This window comes from Cladophialophora bantiana, assembly GCF_000835475.1.
Source record: "Cladophialophora bantiana CBS 173.52 unplaced genomic scaffold supercont1.18, whole genome shotgun sequence".
NCBI classification, from domain to species: domain Eukaryota; kingdom Fungi; phylum Ascomycota; class Eurotiomycetes; order Chaetothyriales; family Herpotrichiellaceae; genus Cladophialophora; species Cladophialophora bantiana.
In genome coordinates this window covers 648569-675668 of record NW_015971592.1, presented here as the reverse complement: position 1 = coordinate 675668, position 27100 = coordinate 648569, and the positions used below count along the sequence as shown (strand labels likewise).

The window sequence follows — 27100 nt, the reverse complement described above, 5'->3', positions numbered from 1 at the left end:
CACGAATGACCTTGTTTCAAGAGTGCTCATTTCATTCATCTAGGGAAGTGTCTCGAACAGGAGAAGGATTTCTAGTACACAGAAAGATTGAAGTCAATCTAGCTTGAACATGCCTTGTTCTCCGTGACATTCTGGGTATCCTATTTCATCCCGGAACAGGCTCTTTCCCAGGTGTGCATTCTCCGTTTCCGTCTTTGAAATTCTGTCTGCTTGCTTGCTACCTCCGTCGACATATTCTATCTCTTTCGCTTCTGATTTCAATTGCCCATGCACCTTTTTTCAAGCTCACAACGAGATCGTGCCAAGGGGGTCACAAAGAAACATTTCACCAACATCATGCATTGCATTTGACTGCTTCGTCTTCCTGGTGAGCAAGCGAACTATTCGCCCATGTCGATTTTGTTCTCGAGGCTCCTTGAGTCCCGCAGCTTGATGAGTCTCTCCAGCGCCTTCTCGAGAGGGATCAATTCGCCCATCTTCTGTGTGGAGGGGTCGTCTCGGTTTCGGATGTTCACGGTGCGGGTATCCCGTTCTTTCGCGCCGACGACTAAGTATAGAAGTTAGCGACGAACACAGCAAATAGGGGGAAGGAGAAAAGGAGGCGTTCGAAGGCTGGGTGAGGAAATACTTACCAAAGATGAAGTTGTACTGCGCCAGCTGCCCGTTCCGGATCTTCTTCTGCATCGTATTTCCACCCACATCGATGTCCACGTACATACGCGCCTTGTGGAATATCGTTTGAATCTCTCGCACGTAATCCTCGGCGGCTTTCATAACCGGGATCACCAGAATCTGGCGCGGGGAGATCCAGAACGGCCATTTCCCCGCAAAATGTTCGCAGAGGATGGCGATGAAGCGTTCGAAAGAACCGATGATGGCGCGGTGGATCATCACGGGGCGGGCCATTCCCGGACCTGGTGCCTTTGGATCACGCTCGCGGTGTTCCTCGGATTGCTGCGCGACCAGCTCGCCAGATTCACTGGTTCGATATTCGAGTCTGAAATTCTGGGGACCCTGGAAATCCAACTGGATAGTTGCGCACTGGTACTCCCTCTTCAACGCATCAGAAATCGTGACGTCAATCTTTGGACCGTAGAAGGCGCCATCCCCCTCGTTCATCTCCCAGTCGTCGCCTCGGAAGTTTATGAGCGCTTGCTTCAAGCGAGCTTCAGCGGCGTTCCAGTCCTCCAACGTACCCATATATCCTTCGGGCCGCGTGGAGAACTTCAACTTGAAGGGAAACCCGAAGAGACCATAGACGTGAGACATGAAGTCAAACAAGCCCTCGATTTCCGACTGGACCTGGTCGCTGGTGCAGAAGATGTGGGTATCGTCTTGCTGAAACTTCCGCACGCGGGTGAGCCCAGAGAGTGCGCCGGATGCCTCGTTGCGATGAAGCACGCCGAAGTCGGCCACGCGCCAAGGCAAGTCGCGATAGGAGCGCTCTTCATCGCGGAACATGACGCAGTGGCCCGGACAGTTCATCGGTTTCAGGGCGAAGATGCCCTTGTCTTTATCCTTGATTTCTGCGAGAGGGGTCTTGCCGTCCGGTTGCTTGTCACTCAAGGGCATGAGGTCGGCAGAGTCATCTTTCACTTGAACGCGGAACATGTCATCTTGGTAATGTTGCCAATGGCCTGAGGTTTTCCATAGGTCTACATTGTACATGTTGGGGGACTGGACTTCCTGATAGCCACGTTCCCAGTATTGGTCACGAAGCATTTGTTGAAGCGCATTGAAGATGCGCGTCCCATGCGGAAGTAAGAATGGTGAACCAGGGGAAACTTTACTGAACATGAAGAGCTTTTGCTGTTGACCAATGACCTGATGATCACGCTTCTTGGCCTCCTCGAGGAAATTCTCCCAGTCTTTAAGTTGCTGTTTCGAGGGAAATGCGACGCCGTGGATGCGCTGAAGGGAGTCGTTGTTCTGGTCGCCGAGAAAGTATGCGGAGCTGTTCTTCATGATCTTGAAGGACTCGATTTTGCGGGTGTTCTGGATGTGCGGGCCCTGGCATAAGTCCACCAATGTCCCATTGCGATATACGGTGGAGGATTCCCCGTCGGGCACAAACTTCTCAATGTAGTGCATCTTATATTTGCTGTAGCCAAACATTTTGCGTAGATTGTCCTTGGAAACCTCGAGGCGTTCAAAGGCTTGTTTGTCCTTTGCAAACTTCTTTGCGCGATTCTCCAGCGAGGGCCACTCGGCCTCACGAACGGCTTTGCCCGGCTCGAGCGCCATGTCGTAGAAGAAACCCATGGGCGTGGGAGGGCCGTGGGAGAGGCGGCAGCCGTACTCATGCTCGGCACATTCGCCGAGCACGTGTGCTGAAGAGTGCCAAAAGACATCACGGCCTTCGGGGTCATCGAAAGTGAGGTACGAGACTTTGCTGTCCTTTTCCAGAGGCCTGTCTAGATCCCAGAGTTGGTCGTCAACTTTGGCCACCACCACCTGGCCGGCTCGTTCCTTGGGCAAATTCTTCAATAAGTGACCAGGCGTGGTCTCCCAGGCCTTGCCTTCGACAGTGGTTTCCTGGCCCGGTGCGGGAGCGAGTTTGATTTCAATTGGAGGCTTATCCCTGCTGGCGAGTTCTTGGTCACGCTGCTTCTTCAACTGGTCAAACAGTTCATTCCTCTCCAAAATGAAGTCCGGCAGCGCTTTGGGGGCTTGATGAGCCGCAGGCACGGCCGCTTCAGTAGACATTTCTTTCTGTCTGCCGGGCATTTTCTTGCTGGATGTTGGGCTGGCTGGCTTCTTCAATGCGGTGGTCTCAGGGGCGGATGAGTCAGGGCCAGCAGAGCCGTTCTGAGTCATATTGTCGGCCTTCAGAACCCCCCAGAGGTCGTGAGGATTGAGGCTGGCTTTCTTCTGGTGGCTCATGCTGAGAGATCTGAGTGGAGAGGTATGGGGATTGAATATTATACCACCACAGTGGCCGGAGTGGGTATGCGAACGGCTGGCAGTGAGTAAAAATGAGGTGTCAGTCACGTGCTTGCGGACAAGCGCTCTAAACATGGAGATGCAGCAGCGGACGCAGATGCAGCAAAATTATTTTCCCCAAGATTCAAGGACAAGTCTGCGCCTAGCCACAACTCCCTCTGTCCACAACAACGATGGCCTTCCGAGGTGATGCGCGAGGACGTGGCGGATTCCGAGGTGGTGATAGAGGAAGAGGATCATTTGGTGGAAGAGGTGGAGGTAAAATTATATCCCCCCCCTCAGGACCTCGAAATTGCGCGCACTTTCCCTGTAGCGGCGAAATGTGACTGACGGGCGGTGGTGAACAGGGCGAGGTAGCTTTCAACAACAGAGCTTTGGACCGCCTGCCCAAGTGTTCGGTAAGGCCTAAATGTGAATGCGACTTGGTTGAGACTAATTTGCTGCAGAAATGGGCACGTTCATGCACGCCACCGAGGGTGAGATGGTCTGCGAGTCCATCAACGCAAAGATACCCTTTTTCAACGCCCCCATATACCTCGAGAACAAGGTACGGACATCTTCCCCGACTTGTCCGTGCCACTTCTGACTGGCACAGACTACCATAGGAAAGGTGGACGAGATCCTCGGTCCCATCAACCAAGTCTACTTCACGATCAAGCCGCAGGAGGGCATTCAGGCTACGTCGTTCAAGAAGGGTGACAAGTTCTACATTGGAGGAGACAAGCTACTACCCTTGGAGAAGTAGGTCTAATATATCTCTCGGAAAGGGGAAGAGCGCTAAGAGCTGACCGACAGATTCTTGCCCAAACCCAAACCGCCGCCAGGTCAGTCACTCTCAGAGTTGCCGTCCACACATGTTGCTTACACTCGTGACAGGTGCGGCAAAAGTCAGGAAGCCAGCAGGAGCACAAGGAGGGATGAGAGGGGCAAGAGGAGGTGGCCGGGGACGAGGTGCACCTGGCCGGGGGGCGCCCAGAGGCAGAGGATCTTTCGGCGGTGGTGGTCGAGGTGCTCCCAGAGGGGGAGGTCGTGGAGGAGCTCCAGGCGGACGAGGTGCTTCACGAGGTGGCGGATTTGGCTCAAGAGGCCGCGGCAGATGGTGAAGCACGGTTTGACCTGGGGAATGTCTACCTCTGTTTCAGCATAGTACTGGCGTTGGGAAGGATGGCGGTCATAAAAGTGTGGTCAGAAATGATCTGGGACTGGAGATGGCTGGCGGCTGGCACCGATAGAGATGGTATTGTCTATTGGTCTCTTCTGTTTGACCCAGTGAAGCCCAAATGTAGGCCTCTGAGAGATGCTCGTCTGCGAGATAAATGCCTCGAATCTTGCAGTGTGGCTTCTCTGTGCCTGGCACGTGACGGTCCTTTTTTCTTCGCTGGTAGTGACGGCGCCTCCGAAGCTGCAGAATGACGACACCAGCCGCACAGCCTGAAGTTTGACTGACGGAGCAAACGGACTGCGGCCACGCTGCTCATGGTCACTGCTTGACTGGTGAGGCTGCCTTGCTTTCTCAAAAGTCCAAAATCCCAAATCCCAAATCCCAACCGCGTCCTCGTGCTCTACTACTAAATCCTGTTCCTTCGCCGCCGTGTCGTCTTCCCATTCTCTTACCACTCTCTTACTCTATTCTAGACCACCGATCTCTGGATTTTCTTTTCCGCCTCTTATTCCGTCGAAACACCACAGCCATGTCGCGGCGAGCGGGGTCCACCAATGGCGGCGAGAAAGACACTCCTGCGCAACCGCGGGATAGTGCTCAATCGAAGCAAGCAATGCTGTTATCTCAAGACACAGGGCACTTCAGTTTGATCAGGTGCGCTCGCCGGCACCTTCGGCTGTGCGCGAGACTGATCGCTGGATAGGGCACTTCATCTTGCTGATCTGATCACTGAACTGAATGGTGAGCCCCTCACACGGCGAGATACAAGATACACTTGCTAATGCTTGGCCCAGGATTCTGCGGATGTACGTCCCGTGTCACCGGATTTTCGAGTTGTGCTGACCTTTTTCAGTCATGTCAATTCTCTCCTCAATGCGGTATTGTCTCGCCGACCCGAGCGATCTCGCAAACCTATGGCTCGCCTTTGCTTTAATGCCATTTGGACTATTCTTCGACTTTTTAGATGGCAAGGTGGCGCGGTGGAGGGAGAAGTCGTCCTTGATGGGCCAAGAGTTGGATTCGCTTGCAGATTTGGTATGCCCGGAAACCACACCTCAGTTTGGTTGCGTGACTCTAACGAGCGTCTGCAGGTCACATTTGGTGTCGCTGCCGCCGTCGCCGGGTTCGCCATGGGATTCCGTACCGCCGTCGACCAACTCTTCCTGGGATTCTACGTCCTTTGTGGATTGACGAGACTAGCAAGGTTCAATGTGACTGTCGCAATGCTGCCCAAGGACAAGTCTGGTAAATCGAAGTACTTTGAAGGCACTCCCATCCCCCTCGCTTGCCTGATAAGCTTGACAATGATGACCACCTGCACTTGGTTTGGTTGGATCCATGAGGATCTCCCTCTCGGGACTGTTCTCAGTGGGACCGAGCTCGAGTTTCATCCCGTTGTGGTGATCTTTCTCATCAATGGATTGCTCATGACCAGCAGAACGTTACATGTCCCGAAACCGTAACGGGTTGTTGGACGATGCTGCTCGAACGAACGACATACATGAAGTGGTTATGGGAGATCATGGGCTGGACTGGACTCCGCGGCAAAAATCTCCAGCTTCTGTTGAGCATGTGGCAATGGCATGGCGTGGGCTCGTGGTTTGCGAATAGCACACAGTGAGGAGTCCACAGCAGTTACTGGCTCTCCTTCACGCTGCTGCCGGAGTATATGCTACATTCTCATTAGTCCTTGATAGTGGAATTTGCGACCCTGCAGTGGCAGACTGTTGGCAGTTCCGTCGACTTCCCTCAGCTTCTCATCCTGATTCCGGAGGGACGAGCCAACTGCGCTGATACAGCGAACAACAGAATTATTCTGGGTGCATCCAAGCTTCGTCTCTCTTCACCGTCGGCGGCGCTGCGTGGAGTGCCCGAAACTCGCCGGCTGACTCGGTACGATGAGCATGTAGCACCAAAGCGTTGTCAGATTCTGCTCATATCCCTGGGTCATATGCTCTAAGGCGAGCCCTAGAAGCACGCAGTCAGAACTAATTATTAACATATCGTTCCTCCAGCCCAAATCTCTTGAAGTGAGTGTTCCCCAATCACTTTCGAAGTTGTCGGTGGCGTAAGAATGTGTTCGCAACAACCCCTGGTTCACTAGCATTGGTGGCACTGCTTGTACTCTTATGGTAGCACCTTGTAAACAGAAAACAAATGGAACCAAGACGCCTTACAAAAACATCCTCTACCGAATCGATCTAAAATCGACGCCCTCCAAACTTCGACCGCTCAATCCCCTTGAGCGTCTGTATCCTTCTCAAACTCCTCATGCCCTGCATGGAGAACAACGCACTCAGGACCACGCAAGCACCCGTGATCCAGAAGAATCCATACGGGGCCTCCTCCAGGTAATTCAAAAGATTCATGCCGAACAATCCTGCGGCCATGGTGCCCGCAGCGAGTCCCAAAGTGTGGATGGCAATCCTCGCCTCGAGGAACATGATTTGGTTTCTCTGCACCGCCAGCGAGGAGCGGAATGTATTCTCCTTCTTGCGCAAAATGTCGATGGCCGCCTGCGCGGATTCGACCAGCGTATCGGCAGCTTGGTGGTACGCTTCAAGCATGTACTCGGCCTCTTGATGGTCCGAGATCGCGTGCGGTTTCCCAGCCAGTCGGTCGGAGAGATACATCCCTGCCAAATCTTCATCTGTATCGAGCACCTCGCGGATCGTGTCCCGCACGAGCCTAGCTCTCTGCTCGATCTTGGTCAGCCGGCGAGTGCGGTCGAAGACGAGGTTCAAGCCAACAGCAGCGAGGCCCGAATCGAGTCTCAGGCTCGCTGTGGATTCTTCTGCTTTCTGACGTGCGTCAAGAAGATCGTCGCGAAGTCCAGAGAGGACTGCCACTAGCGCGGCTTCCACAGCGCGCAACTCGTAGGGGAGTTCGGGCACGTCGGCTGCTTCAATGGTGGGACCCGACATGCGGCGCTCGAATTCACGATAGAATTCGCCTTCGTCTTTCCTCGGAGACTCGTTGTCGTCGTCGCTGTCACTACTGGCTTGTGGCTGGTTGTAGATCAGGAGTGCTTCATCCGCTTGGATGATCATACATAACTGGAAGAATTGCAGCAAGATGGTGGTTGGTCTCACCAAGATGCGCGTGACGGCTTCGGACTTGAGATCGATGTCCCGTAGATCGCGGTGGCGGAGGTCGAATTGCTCAGCAATCTCGGTCTTTGTGAGGAATTTGTGCTCGTGTTTGAAATGGCCAGATCTGTCGAAATAGATACAGGTGATTCTGCCATTTTTGGTGTTCAAGTGAGAATCCGGTGCATCGAGTGCGGCGTTCACAAGCTCGGTGTCGGAGGGAGTTCTTTGCGTTGATGACGGCCGTTTCCCAAAGACAGGTATGACATCGCAAGCATATTGCGTCCCTGATCTTTGCACATGCCGAAATCCGGGGGCCCCGGTTGAAAGGCGAGATCTGCTTGGCAGGACTAGAAGTGGGCGAGGTCGAAGCCCGTAACGCTCAACCGGCCGAAGCGTGAGCGAGCTCGGGATCCCGAACGTGGTCCAGAGTCTCATAATTTTTCCATTTGTTTCATTACTGAAAACTCTGATCTGCCATTATTTACCTCTACCCCCGGGCAGAGTCATCGGTGGGCTGAAGCTGGAGCGTGCGGAGGACCGACTACAGTCGATTTGATGGTGGATGACAGACGATCGACTACGTAGATCAAAAAGCGCAGCCTCGTTGATTATCAAACGGCACAGCCTTGCGATGACGAGGCTGAGCGTGACGTCATGCATTCAAGTAACTGCGTGGAGCGACCCAAATACTTCCAACGTGATTAAGCCCCAAACCAACAAAAGGAGAAACAATTCAAGGGGCCTCTGTAGCTAAGATCATACCATGAAGTGCACACTGCCTGGTGACTTCGTCAAATCCAGGGGGCATCATTTCACAACGTGAGGTCATAAATGCTTGTCTCCGATATATTTGCGCAGAGGTCTCGTCAATGCAAAGCGATCTCTTCATAGCCGGAAATCTCAAGATAACCAGAACAAGAGCGATGCTACAAACAGGTTGGAGGAGGAATGTACAGATACCATAGAATCAACAAGGACACCCCTTCGCACTGTGAAGTCATTGTCGTCCAACTGGTCCATCATCTGGATCACAATCTGAATAGAAGAAACTCATCTGGATGCGAGTGCCTTTCTTCAACCCTGAAACCACTGGCCAAAGAACCGGCAGCAATCAGCAAGAATGACATCCGGCCGTTCCAACGCAGCAAAATGACCGCCATCATCGCACTCTGCAGGGTTGTAAGATCACAAACAGCTCTTCCAAGCACAGGTAGCTGGAGGAACGTACCATTATAGAACACCAGTCGCCCTGTCTTCCCCACACTCCTCTCGGTCCCGGGCCTCGTATCGTAAAGAGAGCTGGTGTATCCCATGGGCACCCCGATGTAGTTTTCCTGCTTCAAGAAGAAGTTCCCAAAATCTGCATGCTTGACGCCTTCGAAATACGGCAGGGTCGAAGACATGATGCAATCTGTGAAATAGTACAGGGAACATGTGGTGAGGATTGCTTGGTCCCATTCCGCATTCGGAGTCTCGACTATTGCGGGCGCCACGGCTTCGACGTACTTCTCGCCAACCCAGGCGAGTATGCCGACTGGGTTGTCATTCAGAGCGACACCAATAGATTGAGGGCGGGTTCGCATGCAGACGGCGTATCCGAGATGGTTATCCAACCAATCATGGTACCTCTCTTTAATTTTCATTTCGCGGGGTGTGAGGTCTGCGATGCTGTCGTCCAGCTCCACTGGACAAAAATTAAGGTGCACTGCTTTACACTCTGTAAACTTGGCGCCCATCTCGCGGGCGACGAATGATCCCCAATCGCCTGCCTGCACAACATAATATGCATACCCAAGCTGACGCATGAGTTTGTTGAAGACTCGGGCTGTGTCTTGCATAGTCCAACCTCGTCGAGGTGGTGGAGAAGACCAGCAGAACCCGGGTAAACTCGGCACCACGACGTGGAATGCTGGGTCTGAAGGATTCTCAGGGTTGACGAAGGCGTCGACTACACGGTCGAATTCGTGGAACGAGCCAGGCCAGCCGTGAACCATGATAAGTGGAATGGCATCGGCTCTTGCAGATTTGGTATGCGTGAAATGTAATCTCAACTGGAAATTCTCCTCATCAATATCAACGAGAAAGTGTTCGTGACGATTCAAATGTTCTTGCACAGAAAACCAGTCAAAGTCGTTGCGCCACTTTTTGCAAAGACGATGAAACCATTCAATTGGAGGACCTAGACAGATCAGGATCCAGGAATTGAATGCAGCTGGCCTGGAACCGAGTGTATACTAACCGTAGTCGCTGCCCGCTCCAGGAACAATGGGAGCAATCGGAACCCTTGTATCTTGCAATTTGCTTTTCAGCCGTTCGACTTCTCCTTTCGATATGTCGATCCTGAAGGGCGATATGCCCATCGCGAGTGCTACTTGGAGAGTTATGACTATTAATAACCCGCGGTGGTTCGACGGATGAAGTAATAGCTGTCTAGTATCTTGGAGCTGCCGGACACGCGCTTCTTTGACAAACTTCAAAGGTTAATATTAAGTATTGGAATGTCTCCAGTTGAATTGCGGAGACAATATGCGGGGGTGCCTTCAGGCGACCGGGCCGAACCCGGTCATGCTGGAAAGGATCTTCGGAGCGGCTCGTGAGCGAGTTCATGAATAACAAGAAGATACCGGCACAGTCGAGTGCAGCAAGTGCTCATCTGGCAATGCGATAGATTGATTGGTCAACCATAAGCTGTTCTCTGCCAGCGAGTCATTGCGCAGCCCAGCCCCTTCCCCACATGTTATAGCTGAGGTGGAGTCGGTGGGTGGCTGGTGTAGTCGGATCAAGATCAATAGCTCCAGTCCCAACCAGCGTCCTCGACGAAGAAAAACGGGTCGTCCATCAAGGATTGCTGCATCGAGAATTGGCCCACGTCGCACATCAGATTTGGGTCAAATCCAACATTTACTGCATTAGACGAATCCGTACCAGACTGATCGCCAGGGAAGTTGAATCCAGTCTGCACCTCAACGGTGGTTGGATCTAGCCTCGCCATGAAATCCTGTTGAGGCTGAGAACTTGGCGGCACTGACGGTTGTGTGATACTGCACGCATTCAGATTGAGGTAAGTATCAGGGTTATTGTGCGCGGTGTCCGCGAAACTCCGTTCATCAGGAGTCTCCTGTACCGCCGAGCCCTTCTCCTTCCCTTGGCCGATGTGAGCGCGGACATTCTCGACATGCTGTTTGGCGATTGTGAGAAGCTCGCTGATAATGTCTGCCATAAACACCATGGTCGTCCTATCCAGCGTATGTAGCATTCCATTGAGGCAACTTTTTGTTCCCTCCATAAGAGCTTGATCTGCATCAACTTTCGGATCAAGAGGGGAATGTAACATGAACGAGAATAATGTCAAGAATGCAGAGAATGGGAAATATGGGCTTATCCAGATCAGGGTGTTCCTGGGATCACTCAAATTTTGGAAATACGTCACAGAGAGATGAAGGATCGATCTCGCTGCCGCCAGACATAGCGCATAGGACGCATGGAGGCGAGCGTTCAATACTCCATCAGGGTATGGGCCGTTTGAGGCAGAAGAAGCGGGATAGGAACTAGGGTTTTCAGATCCGTCGTTCTCCGAAGACCATAATTCATGGCTATAAATATCTTTTAGCATATGCCGATGATGACGGAGCCTTGCGAAGATAACCTCGATCGAGCGCCAGGGGAACTCACTGTGCATTGACCCGATGGACAGCTGTCAGGCAATGATAGTATCCGAAATGAAGTATGACAATCGGAAACCGGCTCTCCGAGTCGCATTGAATGGGATGCTCCGGCCTGATCTCCACCGGGAAGCTCTCCTTCCATTCCTGAAGCTCTGCGTCTAATCTGCTGATAGATTCAAGCCTTTCGCTGGATGTTTTCAGCCGAGCAGCATAGGCGTAAAGCTCTTTGTACACCTTACTCTCAATGCGCGCAAGGGTACACATGTAGTGAAAAGGGTAAAACTTTGTATCGCCGTGGGAAGCACTTGATATGCTGATGCCACCGTTTCCATGGGACTGTTCCGCTGGGAAACCGAAGCCGATGTCGTCGTCATCAATAGCAGAGGGCCTGCCAACCCGGCTAGACATGTCCTTCTCCAGGATGTACAATATCCAAAAGACCTTCTGTCGCTGTTCCAGTTCCGCCCGAGACAGGCCGAAGCCTTCAAGCCATCGATGCAGACCAAGAGCATTCCCCAGGCGAGCGGCGATTCCGAGAAGAGAAAAAGCCGCCTCGGGATTCATGGTGGCTTGCATGATGAAAGCCTAGATAAGAATCAGTAATCAACCCGACCAGATCTGGGGGGCACCAAATAATACCATTCCAATCACGGTCTGCACACCCACAAGGTCGTTGTTCAAAAAGAGGATGTCCAACAGCACGGACGAGGCATTTTGAAAAAGCTTCCAGGATATGTCGGACGCATTTGAGAAATAATCCGGGTCGGAGTCGCGAACACTGCTCCAGACGGAGTCTGTAGCAGTGATACAGCCGATTGACAGAACAACATTCAGAGCACCAAAGCATGATCGCTTTGGGGGAGGGTTAGTTGAATACTGTTGGTGGAAAAGGGTCCAGAAGGAATTCTGGTCGAATAAAGGAAAAGGGGAGTTGAAAGTCGTAAAGTAATCTGTTCGTCTCATCAATTGGCTTGGTACATCAAGCAGACGTTTGGGCTTACTGTTGGCAAGCTGTACGGCTGCCTCTTTGATTGGGAGGCGGCATCCAGCAGTATGACCTCCATCCCACTGATGGCCGATCCTGTATGAGGGCCATATAGGGCCGATTCGCCGCATTTTCTCTAAGATGGTGGCTACCCGGGTTGATCCAGTCTTGCGCTGAATCCAGGCTAAGCCTCGAGGGGAGAAGAGAGAAAATTCCGAGGGACCTATCGTGATCAGCAGGTGGCATTCTTGGAAGGCTCCCAGCAGAGCAATTCAGACCCACCGACGTATTTCTGCTCGCCCGACTCTGATATGATTAAGTTGGCAAGCTCTTTCTCCAGGCCGTGTGGAGTGTCTGTGGGTTCCGGTGCTCTGGGCTCTTCGACAGCAGGCTGTCTATCACCGAAACCGGACAGGAGTGCTTCCATGCGCTCAATCCGAGACTCTATCGAATGAAGGAACTCTGCTCTGCAGGGCGAGGAAACATTTCAGCCGCCAATCGAACCGGGCCAATGGTGAGGGATCCTCATTACCTTTTCACCTTGGTGCTTTGCCTTTCCACTGGGGTGAGGATGCATGACATGCCTCGCGCCCGGCAGTTGGAGCAGTGGTTCCCCCCTTGTCTGTCACATCTTATCTGGAAAAGAACATGAGCCGATGGACGGAGTGCCGAATGGCCAAATTACACCGACATGTCGCCGAATAAGGCTTCAAGGGACGTACCTTCATGCGTCGGCACGAATCACACGAGACGCGGGCACCTCGTCTGGGCCTGGCCTCGGTACTGTTGGGCGACATGATCTAGCACAGATGCGCTGCCTTGTCGAATGAGCTGGGAGAGGTCAAGAGAGGTCTAGATGGTTTGTGGGAATCTTTCGCGATGGGCGGAGCCGCGGCGGGTCGCCAGTTTGAAGCAAAGTCCGGCAGCAGGCACGATATGGCAGGTTTATGGATTCATAATTCAAACAGGCGGTGGCGTGACGGAAGAACGGAGGACGTTGTTGATGTGGCTGGTCCATGGTAAGAGAAGAAGCCTGGAGAGTCTCGCCCACGTGGTTACTTGTGTCCAGGCCAAGACACAGGCACGAGACGTGAAATCTTTACTGTCGACCATTGGGTCGATCAATTGAGACTCTCGTGTTCGCACCACCACCAACTTGCACCGCCAACTCCAATACCAAGGGCCCATGCAACGGATACCGGATCGAAACAACAGCGTTACAGCGGTACACCCTTACGTTGTTACGCCGCCAGGTGATCGAAAACCACACATCTCCCTGCCTCCCCTCCCTCAACACCTCCAGCTCTCGTGTTCCTTTTCATTTCATGCGACAACAAGCTGCTCGCCGAATACCCCGGCCCAGCCATTCGTGCTGTCTCCGATTCGAAGCGTCTTCGAAAGCCCTCGCGAGTGTCGCAACGGGCCCTTGTCTCCGAAATGCCTACTCAAGTACTTACCACTCTACTTGCAGGGAAAGACATTAACTCCATCTTGCCACGGGGCTTTGCCAGTCGTTTCTATTTGAACGCATCCTCGCATCCTATTATATACAAATGCGTCTGAAGTAGGATATGGCCTTTTGGCCTCGTTTGATTGCCCCTAGCCGTACCATGTTTTCATGATTTAGGAAGTTCTCACGCAAAGAATGAATCCCGCTAGCTACAAGAATGGAAATGGAGATAAAGAAGATGGGTTGCATCAACCACAGCAGGCACGGTCCTTGCCACCGAGGAAAGGCTCTGTCACCGGGCTTTGCGATGATCCGTCCACCCATGAGAAGGAGACACAAATTCCTTTCGGAGACGGGATGACAACGACATCAACTGCACAGGAAACATATAGCACCGTGTCTCTAAATGATGAACTCCGGGCCCTGGTCTCATTACTGCACAAGCAGAATCTTCCCCAGAAAGCGTCTTGTACCTCGATTGCCTTTGCAAATCTCTCCGTCCGTCAGCCGGGATTAAACATCGGAACTCAGCAAACCCTTGCAGCTGTTGTTCAAAAGCCTATCAAGGCTGCACGAGATTTGCTAATGCGAAGGCCCCACCCCGAGAGCCTATTGCTGCATGGAATTGACGGAGTTGTCAGGGAGGGCGAAATGCTGCTGGTGTTAGGTCGGCCGGGCTTTGTCTCCAGCGCCCTCCTCAAGGCTCTGAGTGGACAGAAACAGGGTGAGTTGATCGTGGGAGGAGAAATCAAATACAACGGAGTCGACATCGAGAAATTCAAGCGTCGATTCAAAGGAGATGCAATTTATGTTCCTGATGGTGTGTTGACGACTTCGAGCTTGGTCGACTCTGCTAACAAGTAGAGCAGTTGATTTTCACTTTCCCTATCTTCTTGTTGGCAATACTTTGGACTTTGCCTCTGAAACCAAAACGCCGAAGGCCAAAGTTGCTGGTCAGTCACGGGCAAAATTGATCGGGTCCATGACAGACGTGTATGGTAGTCTGCTGGGGGTGCAGCACACCTTCCAGACGAGAGTTGGCAATGAGTACGTTCAGGGTATCAGTGGTGGTGAACGCAAGCGGGTATCGTTGGCTGAAGCTGTTGTTAACCCCAGCCCTCTTTGGGAAGACACAAGTTTCTGATATGTTCAGTTCGCAATGCGATCATCGGTCACAATGTGGGACAATCCCACTCACGGGCTCGACTCCTCAGCGTCGCAGGAATTCATCAATACGATTCGGGCCATGACCAAAGCTTTCCGACAAACCGCCGTTGTCGCGCTGTATCAAGGCGGCGAGACTCTGACAAAGGAGTTTGACAAGGTAACCGTGCTGTATCAAGGCCACCAAATCTTCTTTGGGACGGTGCCGGACGCGAAACACTATTTCGAACACATGGGCTTTGAATGCCATCCGCACCAGACAACAGCAGACTTCCTCACCGCCATCAGCGACCCAACTGCCCGGAAGCCCAGAGCTGGCTGGGAGCCGAAGGTGCCGAGGTCTCCAGAAGACTTTGTCAGGCTTTGGAAACTCAGCTATCAGTACTCCCAGCTCCAAAGAGAAATACAGGAATACAAGAAGGAATTCCGCCAGTGCAATCTAGAACTTGCAAAGTATGAAACCTATCGTTCAGCGAACAAGTCAAAGCATCAGCGACAGCGCAGCATTTACACCGTCGACACTATGACTCAGTTTGCCGCAAACCTCAGACGCAGTTTTTGCCGATTCGTCGGCGACAAGGCGTTCCTGGGGGCAACCGCTTTCAGCTCTGTCTTCATGTCCCTGATTATGGGAAGTCTGTTTTACAATGTAACGGACTCAACCTCGGGATACTTCTCCAAGGGAGGTGCTTTGTTCTTCGCAATCCTCTTCAATTCTCTCCAAACAATTGCCGAGATTGGCACTTTGTATTCTCAGAGACCCATCATCCAACGCCAAAATACGTACGCGATGTACCACCCATTTCTGGACTCTCTAGCGAGTTTGGTGGTTGAATATCCTTACAAGATTGTCAACGTGACTATATTCGACATTATCCTTTACTTCTTGGTGGGACTGAAGCGGGAAGCAAGCGCCTTTTTCATCCTATGGCTGACTACATACTTGTCTACTCTGGTCATGAGTGCCTGGTTTCGAACAATAGCTGCCCTCACTAACAGTCCCGAAGCAGCGATCGGTGCTGCAGGCTTTTTGGTACTGGCATACGCCATTTACACCGGATACACGATCCCAAAGCCCAGCATGCACCCTTGGTTCAAGTGGATCACTTACGTTAACCCACTTTCTTTTGCTTTCGAAACTCTGATTGCCAACGAGTTTCATGACACGACAGCACCTTGCGACACCCTAGTTCCCTCTGGCCCGGGGTACAGCAATGCATCCGCCACTAACCAAGTCTGCGCCGTGACAGGGTCAAAACCAGGGCAGCGGTTTGTCAATGGCGATGACTACGTTGAAATCTCATTCGACTATCACTATTCCCATGTGTGGAGAAATGTGGGCATTCTGTGTGCATTCTTATGTGGTTTTGTTGTCGCACTGACCGTGGCGACGGAATTCAGAACTGCCTCTTCACGACATGTTCGAGAGCGCCTGTACTACAGAAAAGGGCATGAGCCAGAACAAGTGAAGAGACTTTCTAGGAAAAGGGCAAGGCTCAACGAGGACGAAGAAGGAGCACAAGACTTCGAAGAAGTCATGACAGAGATTGTATCACACGTATCCGCAACAAAAGAACTTGTTACCTGCAAGAAGGTTCTGACGTGGAAGAACGTGACTTACGACATCATACTCCCGGACGGCTCCCACCGGAGATTGCTTGATGACATAACAGGCTATGTGAAACCGGGTACCCTCACGGCTTTGATGGGAGAATCTGGTGCAGGCAAGACGACGCTGCTCAAGGCTCTCGCTGCACGGCTTCGCGGTGGCATCCTGGACGGAGAGTTTCTCGTTAGCGGCGAGCTGCCCGACCGATCGTTTCACCGGACGACTGGCTATGTACAGCAGCAAGACGTCCATCTCTCCTCATCCACAGTACGAGAAGCTCTTCAGTTCTCGGCCAAACTGCGCCAACCCAAGGAAATACCTCTCTATGAGAAGCTCGAGTACGTGGAGAAGGTCATTGAGATGATGGAGATGGAGGATTTTGCAGAAGCCATTATAGGCGTTCCCGGTAGTGGAGGCCTCAACATCGAACAGAGGAAGCGAGCCACTATCGCTGTCGAGCTAGTTGCAAAACCGGAGATATTACTGTTTTTGGACGAGCCTACAAGCGGTCTTGACTCCTTGGCAGCATGGTCTATTGTACGATTGCTGAGGAAGCTTGCTGACTCTGGACAAGCCATCCTATGCACGATCCACCAGCCCTCATCAATGATATTTGAACATTTCGACCGTCTGCTCTTGCTTGCCAAGGGTGGGAAGCCTGTGTACTTTGGCGAGATTGGTCAGCACTCCAAAACCGTCCTCCGATATTTCGAGGAGAAGAGTGGTCAATACTGTCCTCTAGGCGGCAATCCTGCAGAATTCATGCTCGACATCGTTGGGGCAGCTATGAACCCGCAATCCAGTCGGGACTGGAATAAGACATGGATGAGCTCTGAAGAGTACCGGGACATGTCCCAAGCGATGCATGACCTACATGACCAATATGTCGATGGCCACGGCCAACAGATGAACAAGCATGAGCACTCGAACCACAAGGCTGGCAGCTCTGGAACTGCTTTCGCCGAGTCTTGGACAACCCAGTACCTTGCAGTTCAGTTAAGACTCTTTGTGCATTATTGGAGAATTCCACAATATGTCATGGGCAAGATCATGTTGAACGTAGTCGCCGGTCTGTTTCTGGGGTTCACATTTTACAAAGAAGGTAACTCACCACAGGGTCTTCAGAACAAGGTGAGTTCCATTTGACGTCCTCCATCCAGTCGAATCGAACCATTCAAGGGCTGACAATTCTGCAGTTATTCGCATCTTTCACATCAGCCATTCTAGGCATGCCAATCATGAACCAATTCCAACCACAATTTTCGAGTTTGGCGAAACTGTTCACGGAGCGAGAAAATCCTTCAGGCATGTACCACTGGAGCGTATTTGTCCTGTCAAATCTCCTCACGGAGATAACCTTCAATATATTGGCGGGCACCCTGTTCTTCTTCCCATGGTACTTCGCGATCGACTTCTCACAAGGCTGGGTGGATGGCACCGCAGGAAAAGGGGGAAGAGGGTTTTACATGTGGCTCCTCCTCATGGCCTACGAAATGTGGATTTCCACCTTTGGCGTCGCTATTGCCTCTCTTGCGCCCAACTCTCAGACAGCAGCTGTTTTGACCACGGTCTTTGCGTCTTTCGTGGTCGCCTTCAATGGCGTGCTGCAGCCGCTTAGCCAGCTTCCCCAATTCTGGCACTTTATGTACCACGCTTCACCATACACGTATCTGATGAGCGGGTATATCTCTAACGTCATCCACGGTACCCGCATCATCTGCGCCTCCCAGGAGATCAATGTCTTCCAACCTCCGCTGGGACAGACATGCATGAAATACGCCGGCCCATTCATCCAGCAAGAGTTTGGGTACCTCTCGAATCCGGACGCCATTTCGAACTGCCAGTATTGTCGGTATTCGACTGGCGATCAATATCTCGTCACCCGCAATATGGACTACGGGGATCGCTGGAGAAATTTTGGGCTCATGTGTGTGTACAACACTTTCAATGCCGGAATAGCCTTCCCACTTTTCTACCTTGCAAAGGTTGCGACGTTCGACACAAGACGACTAATGCTTTGGAGGTCAAGATTCAGGAAATAGGAAAAGATTGGGTTTGAAACTGATTCTACCAATATCACTGGCCTACGCGAGTAATTGTAGATGATGGATTTTTTTCTGGCGCCGGAGGAAGAAACGTTGTCCCCTCTCCTAGCCTCAACGACGTGACTGAGAAAAAGGGGGTGCAGCCTTGGCAACCGGAATCTGGCTTGTTTCCATCCTTAAAAACCACTTGCTTGTGTTGGGAGCTTCCTCGCGCCCGGACCGGCCTTCAAAACACTTGACAACAAGACAGGCGAATACTCCTATGGAAACCGCACTCGCCCTCCAATGATCCCAGGTTCAACCCAGTGATGCTCACGTGGCCACTTACAGTAATTGAGTCGATACGCTGGAAGGATCGTCGAACCACCAAAGTGGCCGAGCCGAGCTCTGATGGATTCGCACGCTGCCCATCTGACGAATTTTGAAACTGAAACAGTGTCACTTCCAAGATTGGCATGCGGCAGACGTGCTGATGCGAGAGGAAAACTTCCGTGAGGTCTGATAAGACAGTCATCGAAAGATCTTCCAGCCTCGTCCGAGGGGCCACCACGAAAGTATGCCAAACATACCAAGGATTGGAATTATCAATTCCCGCGTCATCATTTGTGCTCGAATTCCTCTAAGCAACCTACACAAACTGCCTCAACCATGAGAATCCGGCCGTCAGGCGTGCCACAACGCCTGGCCCCTCGAAGCCCGAGGGGATGCTGGACGACCGCCGAAAGGGAGGCGGACGTCTGAACGGCCTGCAGCGATATCACCCGAAAGATTGCCTTGGGCTGATACAAGGGAACCTAGATAACTTGCTCGTCTCAAGAGCTCCAATGACCGATGCCCCGTCAGAAGGAAGCGAACCCCCAACCCCGGAGGAATCGAGCTAGGCCTCTGCACCCCGACTTTTTCCTGTACCCCGGAGGGAGTCGGATATACCTTTAGGCTCTCTCGATGCTCTCGCTGAGCTCGCCGTGGTGGTTAGGGACTTTGGTGGAAAGGAGTATGACGAGGATAAACAATGAGACGGTGACCTCGTGAAATCGGGCCAAGAAAACATGCTTGCAGACACTCCGACGGAACCGTCTATGTTGAACGGATGGACCGGCTTGCCGATGTGATAGGCAGCTTTCGCCCAGCGTAAGGGAATCGAGATCCTATTTTGAACCCGATAGAATTTTGTTTTGAAATCTATCACCTATAGAATTATTGTTGAAATGGGTATCTCAAAAGTTGTTGAAGTCGTCTAAAGTGTATCATGCGTACTGTAAATCCCGCTGCAACGTCGGCCATTTAGAACAGCCCATCTATCTCACCAGTTTCAGGGTCCACGTCGACATTCAGATATCCTGGCGCTGTTGGAAGACCAGGGATAGTCTGAATATCCGCAGCCAATGCATATAGGTAGCCTGCGCCGACGGCCAACCTCACGTCGCTTATCGGGACCGTGAACCCAGTTGGCGCCCCCTTCAACGCCGGATCGTGACTCAATGAGTACTGAGTCTTTGCAATGCATATGGGTAGATTCCCAAAGCCGTTTTTAGTGTACATGTCGACCTTTTTCTGTGCCAACTCGCTAAACTCGACCGCTCCTGCCCCGTACATCTCTTTCCCAATCTTCTCAATGCGTTCTTGAACAGTCCCTTCAAGACCATACAGGAATCTAAAGTCTTTTGGCTTTGAAGAAGCCTCAATTACTGCCTTGGCCAAGTCAACCGCACCCGCCCCCCCTTCAGCCCAATGGGTTGCGGGTACGGCTGCCTCCGCACCAGCAGCAAGTGCTTCCTCTTCAATGACTTTGAGCTCGGCCTCGGTATCAGTGTCGAACTTGTTGATCGCCACAACGACTGGGACGCCGTAGGATCTTGCATTCGCAATGTGTTTTTTGAGGTTGACACAGCCAGCGCGTAACATTTCAGGATTTTCTGTGCGGTATGCTTCCGGAAGTGGAGATCCTGGTGAGATCTCTGGACCACCACCGTGGACTTTCAGTGCCCGAATTGTGGCAACAACGACAACGACATCGGGAACGAGACTCGAATTTCGACACTTGATGTTGAAGAATCTTTCACCGCCCATGGTAAAATCAAAGCCAGCTTCAGTGACGACGAAGCCAGCCTTGGCTTCGTGATCTTCGTCAGGTTCGGTCCCTGCAAGCTTCAGTGCCAACTTGTCAGCTAGAATGGAGCTGTTGCCAACGCTGATGTTTGCAAATGGCCCAGCATGGACGAAGACGGGGGTTCCCTCCAAACTCTGCATTAAGTTGGGCTTGATAGCATCTCTCATGAGAGCAGTCATGGCACCGCCAGCGCCAATATCGTCGCAAGTAATAGGGTCTCCAGCTTTTGAAAAGCCAATTACTATTCGACCAAGCCGCTCCCGCATGTCTCTCAGGTCGTTGCTCAGTGCAAGAATGGCCATGCACTCACTTGCAACAGAAATATCGAAAGCTGTCCGTCTGGTAAGGCCTTTCTCAAGGGGACCTTGGCCGATCGTGACGCCTCTCAGGAGCCTGTCGTTGACATCAACGACTCTCCTCCAGGTGATTGTTTCTGGATCGATGTCTAGCCGTGCAAACCGCCGAATCTCCTCGTCAGTCAGGTCATCAGGGTTCATTTTGTCGATTCCCAGCTTCTTGAGTCTTCGGAGCATGACCGGAGCAAACTCGCGCTTCCCATTCTTACTGGGCACCAATCTTTTGTACAACGCGCGATCTTTTTGCGTAGCTTCGTGAAACATGCGTGTATCAATAGCAGCAGCTAGAAGGTTGTTCGCAGCTGAAATTGCGTGGATGTCACCCGTCAGATGAAGGTTGAACTCATCCATGGGAATGACTTGACTGTAGCCACCGCCTGCTGCACCACCTTTGATGCCGAAGGTCGGCCCCATACTTGGTTGTCGAACATTAGCAAATACCACTTTTCCTAAGTGACCCCCCAATGCCTGTGTAAGGCCCATTGTTGTGGTAGATTTCCCTTCTCCCAGTGGAGTTGGAGTGATACCACTGATCATGACATATTTTCCGTCACGACGATGCGCCAGCCTTGAGAGAATCGACAGGTCAACTTTGGCTTTGTGAGCACCGTAGGGTTCCAACTCATGAGGTGCAATGCCAATATCGGCAGCAATTTGTGTGATATGCCTTGGATGCTGCGATCTGGAAACCTCAATATCGGACGGTACCGGCTTTTGAAGTTTTATTGGCATCGGAGTGACGTGCCTTGCTTTGAGTCTCTCAAAGTAAGCTGATGCGGAATCGACGACATTTTGCATGAGCATCGCAACTGTCATAGGGCCAACACCACCAGGGACTGGCGTGATTTGAGAAGCAACCTCAACAGCTGTCTCGAAGTCAACATCGCCAACGAGCCGATGTCCCGAGGTCTTTGAGGCATCAGATATGTAATTTGTGCCAACATCAATAACCACAGCTCCTGGCTTCAACCAATCGCCCTTAACAAAGCCGGGCTGGCCGATAGCGGCAACCAAAATATCGGCTTGTTTGACAACATCTTTGATGTGTTGGGTTTTGGAGTGGCAGACAGTCACCGTGGCGTCGGCATTCTTCAAGAGATAGCTGACCGGACTGCCTACGATGTCGCTGCGACCGAGGACAACAGCAGTCTTGCCCCTGGGCTCAACACCACTCTCTTGCAACAACACCATGACTCCCTTCGGGGTGCAGGGGACGAAGAAAGGTTCGCCGCCTCTCTTTGCGAGCTCTCCAATATTTCTAGCCCCAAACCCGTCCACATCCTTCTCATCCACAACAGCGGAAGTGATTGTATGCTCGGAAAGGTGTTTGGGGAGGGGCAGTTGGACGAGAATGCCATGAACAGAAGGATCATTGTTGAAGCCAATGATCAGCTGTACTAGTTCAGGCTCTGAAATTGTGTCAGGGAGATGGATCAGAGCACAATCAATGCCCGCTTCTTCAGCTGCCTTCAGCTTCATTCGCACGTAAGTGGTCGAATCTGGTCGATCACCGACTTGGATGATTTTCAAGCACGGCATATATCGTGGGTTGACCCTCTGTCTCTCTCGGATCTCCGCCGCTAGCCGTTCTCTTATCTTCTGGGCAATTGCCTTCCCATCGATCTTTGTAGCTCCCATCTTCTTTGACGCTATGCTTGAGAAAGCTCGGAAGTGGGGCGACGGTGAGGCCTGGAAAAGTTCGGCTCGTGCGACTTGGCTAGTGGACGATATGGGCAGCCGGGGTCCAACTATTGCAGAGACTATCCTGGGGCGGGCAGCTGGCAGTCCGGAAGGTCTGTCCCCTCTGCAGATCAAGCTGGCTTCAGAGGCAGCCCTAATAGCAGTCAGGCTTATGGGAGACGAAAGTTGAGAGGGTAAAGTCGGAAGGCGGAGAGGACTATTGGAGAAAATTGAGAAACGGATAGTGGTGCGAGCTGCAAATATATAATCTGGACGCGTCGCACTAGATAATCTGCTGGCCATGTCAGAGCCCAAAGCTCCGTAGAAAACTCGTCTCAGGTGACCACCGAGGCAGTTATCCCTGGTCTTCGAGTATTTTCATCATTGAGAGAGCCGGTTAAAGGTTGAGACGATGTTTTCGAACAGCCTGTACGAAGGATTTTTGGATGGTCATGACTCGTGGGGGGCGATTGACATGACTCAGGAAAATCTCGAGCTTGGCACCGATTTCTCACACAGCCGCGTCTTGCCCTTTCATGACTCTTCGACTTCCAACGCTCGGATTTCACACTCGGTCTGTCTTCTTTCTTTGAAATTTTCAGGATTGCCGACGCCTGCTACTCTCGAGTAATCTCTTAGATAGACCTTTGCGTCAAAATATGAGGCCGATACTTTTGCAGGGCCATGTGAGTAGTCCAGGGGGGAAATTTACCTCAGACCAAAACTGACGCATGTGCTAAGGAGCGATCGCTCAACCAAATCAAATACAACAGAGATGGCGACCTCCTTTTCTCGGTAGCGAAAGACAAAGTCATCTGCGCGTGGTACACCAGCAACGGAGAAAGACTAGGAACATACAATGGCCACCAGGGTGCGATCTGGACTGTCGATGTGTCACCGAACACCGAGCTCCTCGCCTCCGGGGCGGCAGACAACACGATCAAGTTGTGGAATACTCGAACAGGGGAGAATGTGAAGACATGGGAATTTCCGACCGCGGTCAAACGGGTCGCGTTCAGTGAGGATGGAAAGCAACTGCTCGCAGTCACGGAAAAACGAATGGGATACTTGGGGACTATTGTGGTCTACGACATCCGATACGGTGATGACCTTACAGACCAGACCGACGAACACAGCTTGAGGATTACATGTGAGGAAAGCAAGCCCACAGTCGCGGGATGGAGTTACCTGGACAAGTACATCATCTCCGGCCATGAAGACGGGTCTATCAGTCAGTGGGATGCAAAGACTGGGGAGCTTTTATTGACCCAAGAGGCCCATGAGTATGACACCACCATCAACGATCTGCAATTTTCTCCCGACCGGACCTACTTCATCACAGCTGGAAAAGACAAGACAGCTAAGATCTTATCTTCACGAGACTTGAGCGTTCTCAAATCATATACTGCCGACACACCGTTAAATACGGCTGCTATTACCCCAAAGAAGGACTTTGTCATCCTTGGAGGCGGCCAAGCGGCTATGGAAGTCACCACAACATCTGCTCGCCAAGGCAAATTTGAAGCTCGCTTCTACCACAAGATCTTCGAGGATGAAATTGGTCGCGTTAGAGGTCACTTCGGCCCCCTAAACACCATCGCCGTCCACCCACAAGGCATTGCATACTCCAGTGGCGGCGAGGATGGCTACGTCAGAATGCATGCTTTCGACAAGCCTTATTTCGATTTCATGTATGAGGTGGAAAGAGAACAAGCACGGAAGTGAGTCGAACTGCGTTTCATCTTTCGATATGATACCCTACAATGATGGAGTGTATGATCTATGACGAATGGGATTTACAAGAGCCTTCATCAGCCGACTCCATGCCAAGGGGTGGCGCTTTTTTGTTCCTCAAAGTGATCTGCTACCAAGGCGGCCACATGTCAATCACCAAGTCTTGAGCTCTACCATTTGTTGAGCTGTTGGAAATGCCCCTGTCGAAGCCGAGGCGGTGGTCCTACCAGGCTAGCTTCGACGAGCCAGGATCGGAACACAGCATTAGTCAGGGATCTGCACAATCGGCCTTTCTTCCAAGACACTCAGCCAGAACAGGGATTCTGGCGGCTGAACCACGACCCTTCCAAAACACTCGATCAGAATGAATGGTTAGAACCGAGGTGATCACCTTTGCGGGCCTCCAAAGGAGAAAAAACGCGCCACCATAATCCGGCTTTGTGTTGCCTCAACTAAGTGCAAACGAGTCTTGGCAATAATTGGCATGATTGTCCTCTGCCAGTAATAAGCCTTAGCTACAATCTCTCGACAGAAGGTTGGATGTGAGGGCGTTTTAGGCATGGAACGCAACATCTTTCGCTCGTATGTGTTTCCAAAATTTCCGTGCCGCTAGGTGGTCGCTCTCTCGCCGCGTTAGGATCATCTCTCTTAAATCGAGCTGCACAATCATTGTGCCATCGAGCTGAATTAGACAATATGATAATGACTCGAGTTCTGTTCTGTCTGGTAGACCTCCATATGCTCTAACAATCTCGCTTGCCGTACCCTTAGACCATATGTACTCCGATTATACGTCACAGTGAGCAGCAGTCTCAGAAACATCGGGAAATCCTATCTTTCTCTCTGTCGGCAATATGTTAGGCATATTCCTGAAATATTTGCACATTCTCACGCAATGCTGTGTACTGCAAACATCCCTAATACGAGGCAGCGAACCACTGCCACGTGATGAGGCTGAATATTTTGTCAGACGAAAAAACGCCCGATTCAGTTTTGCACCGAGAACACCTTGACACTGGGCGATGGAGGAGCACTAATTGTTCCTCAGCTCGCCCTATGTCTATTCCACTTGTCTAGGCATACGATACTAAGCCTTGGAAGGACATCAGAAGCAATTCCACAAGGCTTGCTCGTCATCTCCGAATAAGCGAGCTATGGATTCCCCTTTCTGCCGCACCATTGCTAGACATTCACCCTTCATTGCCTTGATATCCGGGACTCCCTCTATTTGTCGCTCTGTGCCATCCGTGAAGCCTTAATCGAGATCAAACAGTAAGTCTATTCAAGTGCTCTTTTCTAAGGTTGGTTTTGGAAACAATCTCCATCTGTTCGCAATGGCTCTGTCTAAACCCTCCATCACCGAACTCATGCAAATGGTAAAAGCAAGCATCAAACGGTACCACGCAGAACAAGCTGCACCGGTCGCCACCGGCGTCGTTCCTCCTAGAATATCGCCATCGCTGCTCGTCACAATGGCCAACATATCAGAAGACATCGAGTACAGCTCCCGCACGGTTGACCAGGATGTCGACACGGTCGCCATCTGTCCGCTCCACCCGGAGTATATGATCATCGGTACATATTCACTCCTAAAGAAAGACGAACCATGCGACTACAATGGGCAGACACGCCGCGGCTCTCTCCAAGTTACGACTGTCATGTCGACATTCAAGCCCAGATACGCTGGCATGCTGCCTCCGTCATTGGACAGAGTGGATTTCCCTTGCGCAGTGTTGGATACCCATTTCCACCCCTCCGACAGCACACTTCTAGGCGTCGCGACCAGCAATGCCACAGTGCATTTCTTCCGGTTCACTATGCACGGCGACGTGCTCGGTCGGCGGGTGATTACGAAACTCCTCCCCCTGGGAACTGTCAGGGTGGCCGAGAATGATGAACATGGTCTTGTACCATTGGTCACACAATTCACTTGGTTTCCTGAAACGCGTACGCACGGGGTGGCTGGAATAAGTGATGTAGTTGATGTGGGTTTCGCGGCGACCACGAGTTTCGGGGATGCGAGGGTGGTAAGGATTTCGGTGCCAGCAGTCAAGGACCTCTTTGACGAGAGGGCGGATCAACCTCCTCAGGCGCTGGTGCCCATCTCGAACGATATTGTCCACAAACATGAATTGGAGGCTTGGACCGTTGCAGTTCTCGATCTTGGCTCGTCATCGTGGGATGGAAACAGGTGTACATCCCGAGTGATTCTCAGTGGCGGCGATGACAGTGCCTTGATTGCCTCCTCGGCTTCCCCATCCACTATTACCACCCACCCGTCGGCACCGAATTCAACATCACTATCCCCCTGCGACACACTATCCCTCAACGCTATGCCCCTATGGAAGGACCGCCGCAGCCATACCGCCGGAGTGGTATCAATTCTCCCTCTCCCCCCCGCCACCGTTCGGAGTGGCAATGGGGGTGAGAACAGAAGAGATATCATTCCACTAGCCACAGGGAGCTACGACGAGTACATACGCTTGTTCGAGATTGACACCCAGACATATCGTGCAAGCTTCAAGGCGGAACTGAGGGTTGATGGTGGAGTGTGGCGGCTGAAGGTTTTGGATCAGTACTCGACCAGAAGGGAGGGCCAGGCTCAGCTCCAGCATCACACCCTCGTCCTCGCATCACTGATGCATGCCGGCGCCGCAATTATTCGCATCACACGAACCACTGTCACGTCCAGCTCGTCCCAAGGAGACACATGGACAATCACGCCCGTTACGATCTTCCGTGCGGGTCATGAGAGTATGGTGTACTGCTGCGACGCTCGACTCGAAAACGGCAACACCAATGGCAGCAGCCAAGATCAGACGCAGAAGGGTAGGGAACAAGCGGGAGAGGGCAGCCGAGCAAGGGCAGCGCCAGCTTACACCATTGTCAGCACCAGCTTTTATGATATGAAGATATGCACGTGGAAGTTTGTGGATCATCTGAAAGCGCAGAGTCGGTGATGAGTGAGCCAAGCTTGTCGACAACAGCCAAATTGGTTCTAAATATTTTGATGCCTCCAGATTGAATTTTCAACCAGGACAGAGCACGCGCTGGCGGAGGGATGCCGGGGAAAGTGAAAGTACGAGCGTACGAGGTCAAGCTGCA

At 51.9% G+C, this 27100-nt stretch overlaps 10 protein-coding genes across 10 annotated transcripts; 5 read left to right on the top strand and 5 right to left on the bottom strand.

The window, feature by feature from the left end:
• Window positions 1–380: 380 nt before the first annotated feature.
• On the bottom strand, window positions 381–2883 carry Z519_10529 (threonine-tRNA ligase; the record flags this gene model as incomplete). The annotated part of the gene is made up of 2 exons (XM_016768245.1): window positions 381–547; window positions 633–2883. 2 exons carry the CDS (start codon window positions 2881–2883, stop codon window positions 381–383), a joined length of 2418 nt encoding a protein of 805 aa, XP_016615713.1.
• Window positions 2884–3116: 233 nt separating this feature from the next.
• Window positions 3117–4046, top strand: Z519_10528 (H/ACA ribonucleoprotein complex subunit 1; the record flags this gene model as incomplete). The annotated part of the gene is made up of 6 exons (XM_016768244.1): window positions 3117–3201; window positions 3291–3341; window positions 3390–3490; window positions 3539–3684; window positions 3739–3767; window positions 3820–4046. The coding sequence occupies 6 exons, from the start codon at window positions 3117–3119 to the stop codon at window positions 4044–4046; spliced, it is 639 nt and encodes a 212-aa protein (XP_016615712.1).
• Window positions 4047–4634: 588 nt separating this feature from the next.
• On the top strand, window positions 4635–5568 carry Z519_10527 (CDP-diacylglycerol-serine O-phosphatidyltransferase; the record flags this gene model as incomplete). The annotated part of the gene is made up of 5 exons (XM_016768243.1): window positions 4635–4759; window positions 4809–4846; window positions 4900–4911; window positions 4959–5140; window positions 5197–5568. The coding sequence occupies 5 exons, from the start codon at window positions 4635–4637 to the stop codon at window positions 5566–5568; spliced, it is 729 nt and encodes a 242-aa protein (XP_016615711.1).
• Window positions 5569–6306: 738 nt separating this feature from the next.
• On the bottom strand, window positions 6307–7632 carry Z519_10526 (uncharacterized protein; the record flags this gene model as incomplete). The annotated part of the gene is made up of 1 exon (XM_016768242.1): window positions 6307–7632. The coding sequence occupies one exon, from the start codon at window positions 7630–7632 to the stop codon at window positions 6307–6309; it is 1326 nt and encodes a 441-aa protein (XP_016615710.1).
• Window positions 7633–8271: 639 nt separating this feature from the next.
• Z519_10525 (uncharacterized protein) lies at window positions 8272–9557 on the bottom strand (the record flags this gene model as incomplete). Its single annotated transcript, XM_016768241.1, has 3 exons — window positions 8272–8366; window positions 8426–9376; window positions 9437–9557. 3 exons carry the CDS (start codon window positions 9555–9557, stop codon window positions 8272–8274), a joined length of 1167 nt encoding a protein of 388 aa, XP_016615709.1.
• Window positions 9558–9982: 425 nt separating this feature from the next.
• Z519_10524 (uncharacterized protein) lies at window positions 9983–12274 on the bottom strand (the record flags this gene model as incomplete). The annotated part of the gene is made up of 5 exons (XM_016768240.1): window positions 9983–10790; window positions 10870–11447; window positions 11502–11812; window positions 11864–12070; window positions 12130–12274. 5 exons carry the CDS (start codon window positions 12272–12274, stop codon window positions 9983–9985), a joined length of 2049 nt encoding a protein of 682 aa, XP_016615708.1.
• A 1218-nt stretch (window positions 12275–13492) lies between these two features.
• Z519_10523 (uncharacterized protein) lies at window positions 13493–18112 on the top strand (the record flags this gene model as incomplete). Its single annotated transcript, XM_016768239.1, has 4 exons — window positions 13493–14117; window positions 14167–14399; window positions 14451–17201; window positions 17267–18112. 4 exons carry the CDS (start codon window positions 13493–13495, stop codon window positions 18110–18112), a joined length of 4455 nt encoding a protein of 1484 aa, XP_016615707.1.
• Window positions 18113–19399: 1287 nt separating this feature from the next.
• Window positions 19400–22219, bottom strand: Z519_10522 (uncharacterized protein; the record flags this gene model as incomplete). The annotated part of the gene is made up of 1 exon (XM_016768238.1): window positions 19400–22219. The coding sequence occupies one exon, from the start codon at window positions 22217–22219 to the stop codon at window positions 19400–19402; it is 2820 nt and encodes a 939-aa protein (XP_016615706.1).
• A 701-nt stretch (window positions 22220–22920) lies between these two features.
• Z519_10521 (eukaryotic translation initiation factor 3 subunit I) lies at window positions 22921–23986 on the top strand (the record flags this gene model as incomplete). Its single annotated transcript, XM_016768237.1, has 2 exons — window positions 22921–22947; window positions 22979–23986. 2 exons carry the CDS (start codon window positions 22921–22923, stop codon window positions 23984–23986), a joined length of 1035 nt encoding a protein of 344 aa, XP_016615705.1.
• Window positions 23987–25467: 1481 nt separating this feature from the next.
• On the top strand, window positions 25468–26955 carry Z519_10520 (uncharacterized protein; the record flags this gene model as incomplete). Its single annotated transcript, XM_016768236.1, has 1 exon — window positions 25468–26955. The coding sequence occupies one exon, from the start codon at window positions 25468–25470 to the stop codon at window positions 26953–26955; it is 1488 nt and encodes a 495-aa protein (XP_016615704.1).
• Window positions 26956–27100: the final 145 nt, after the last annotated feature.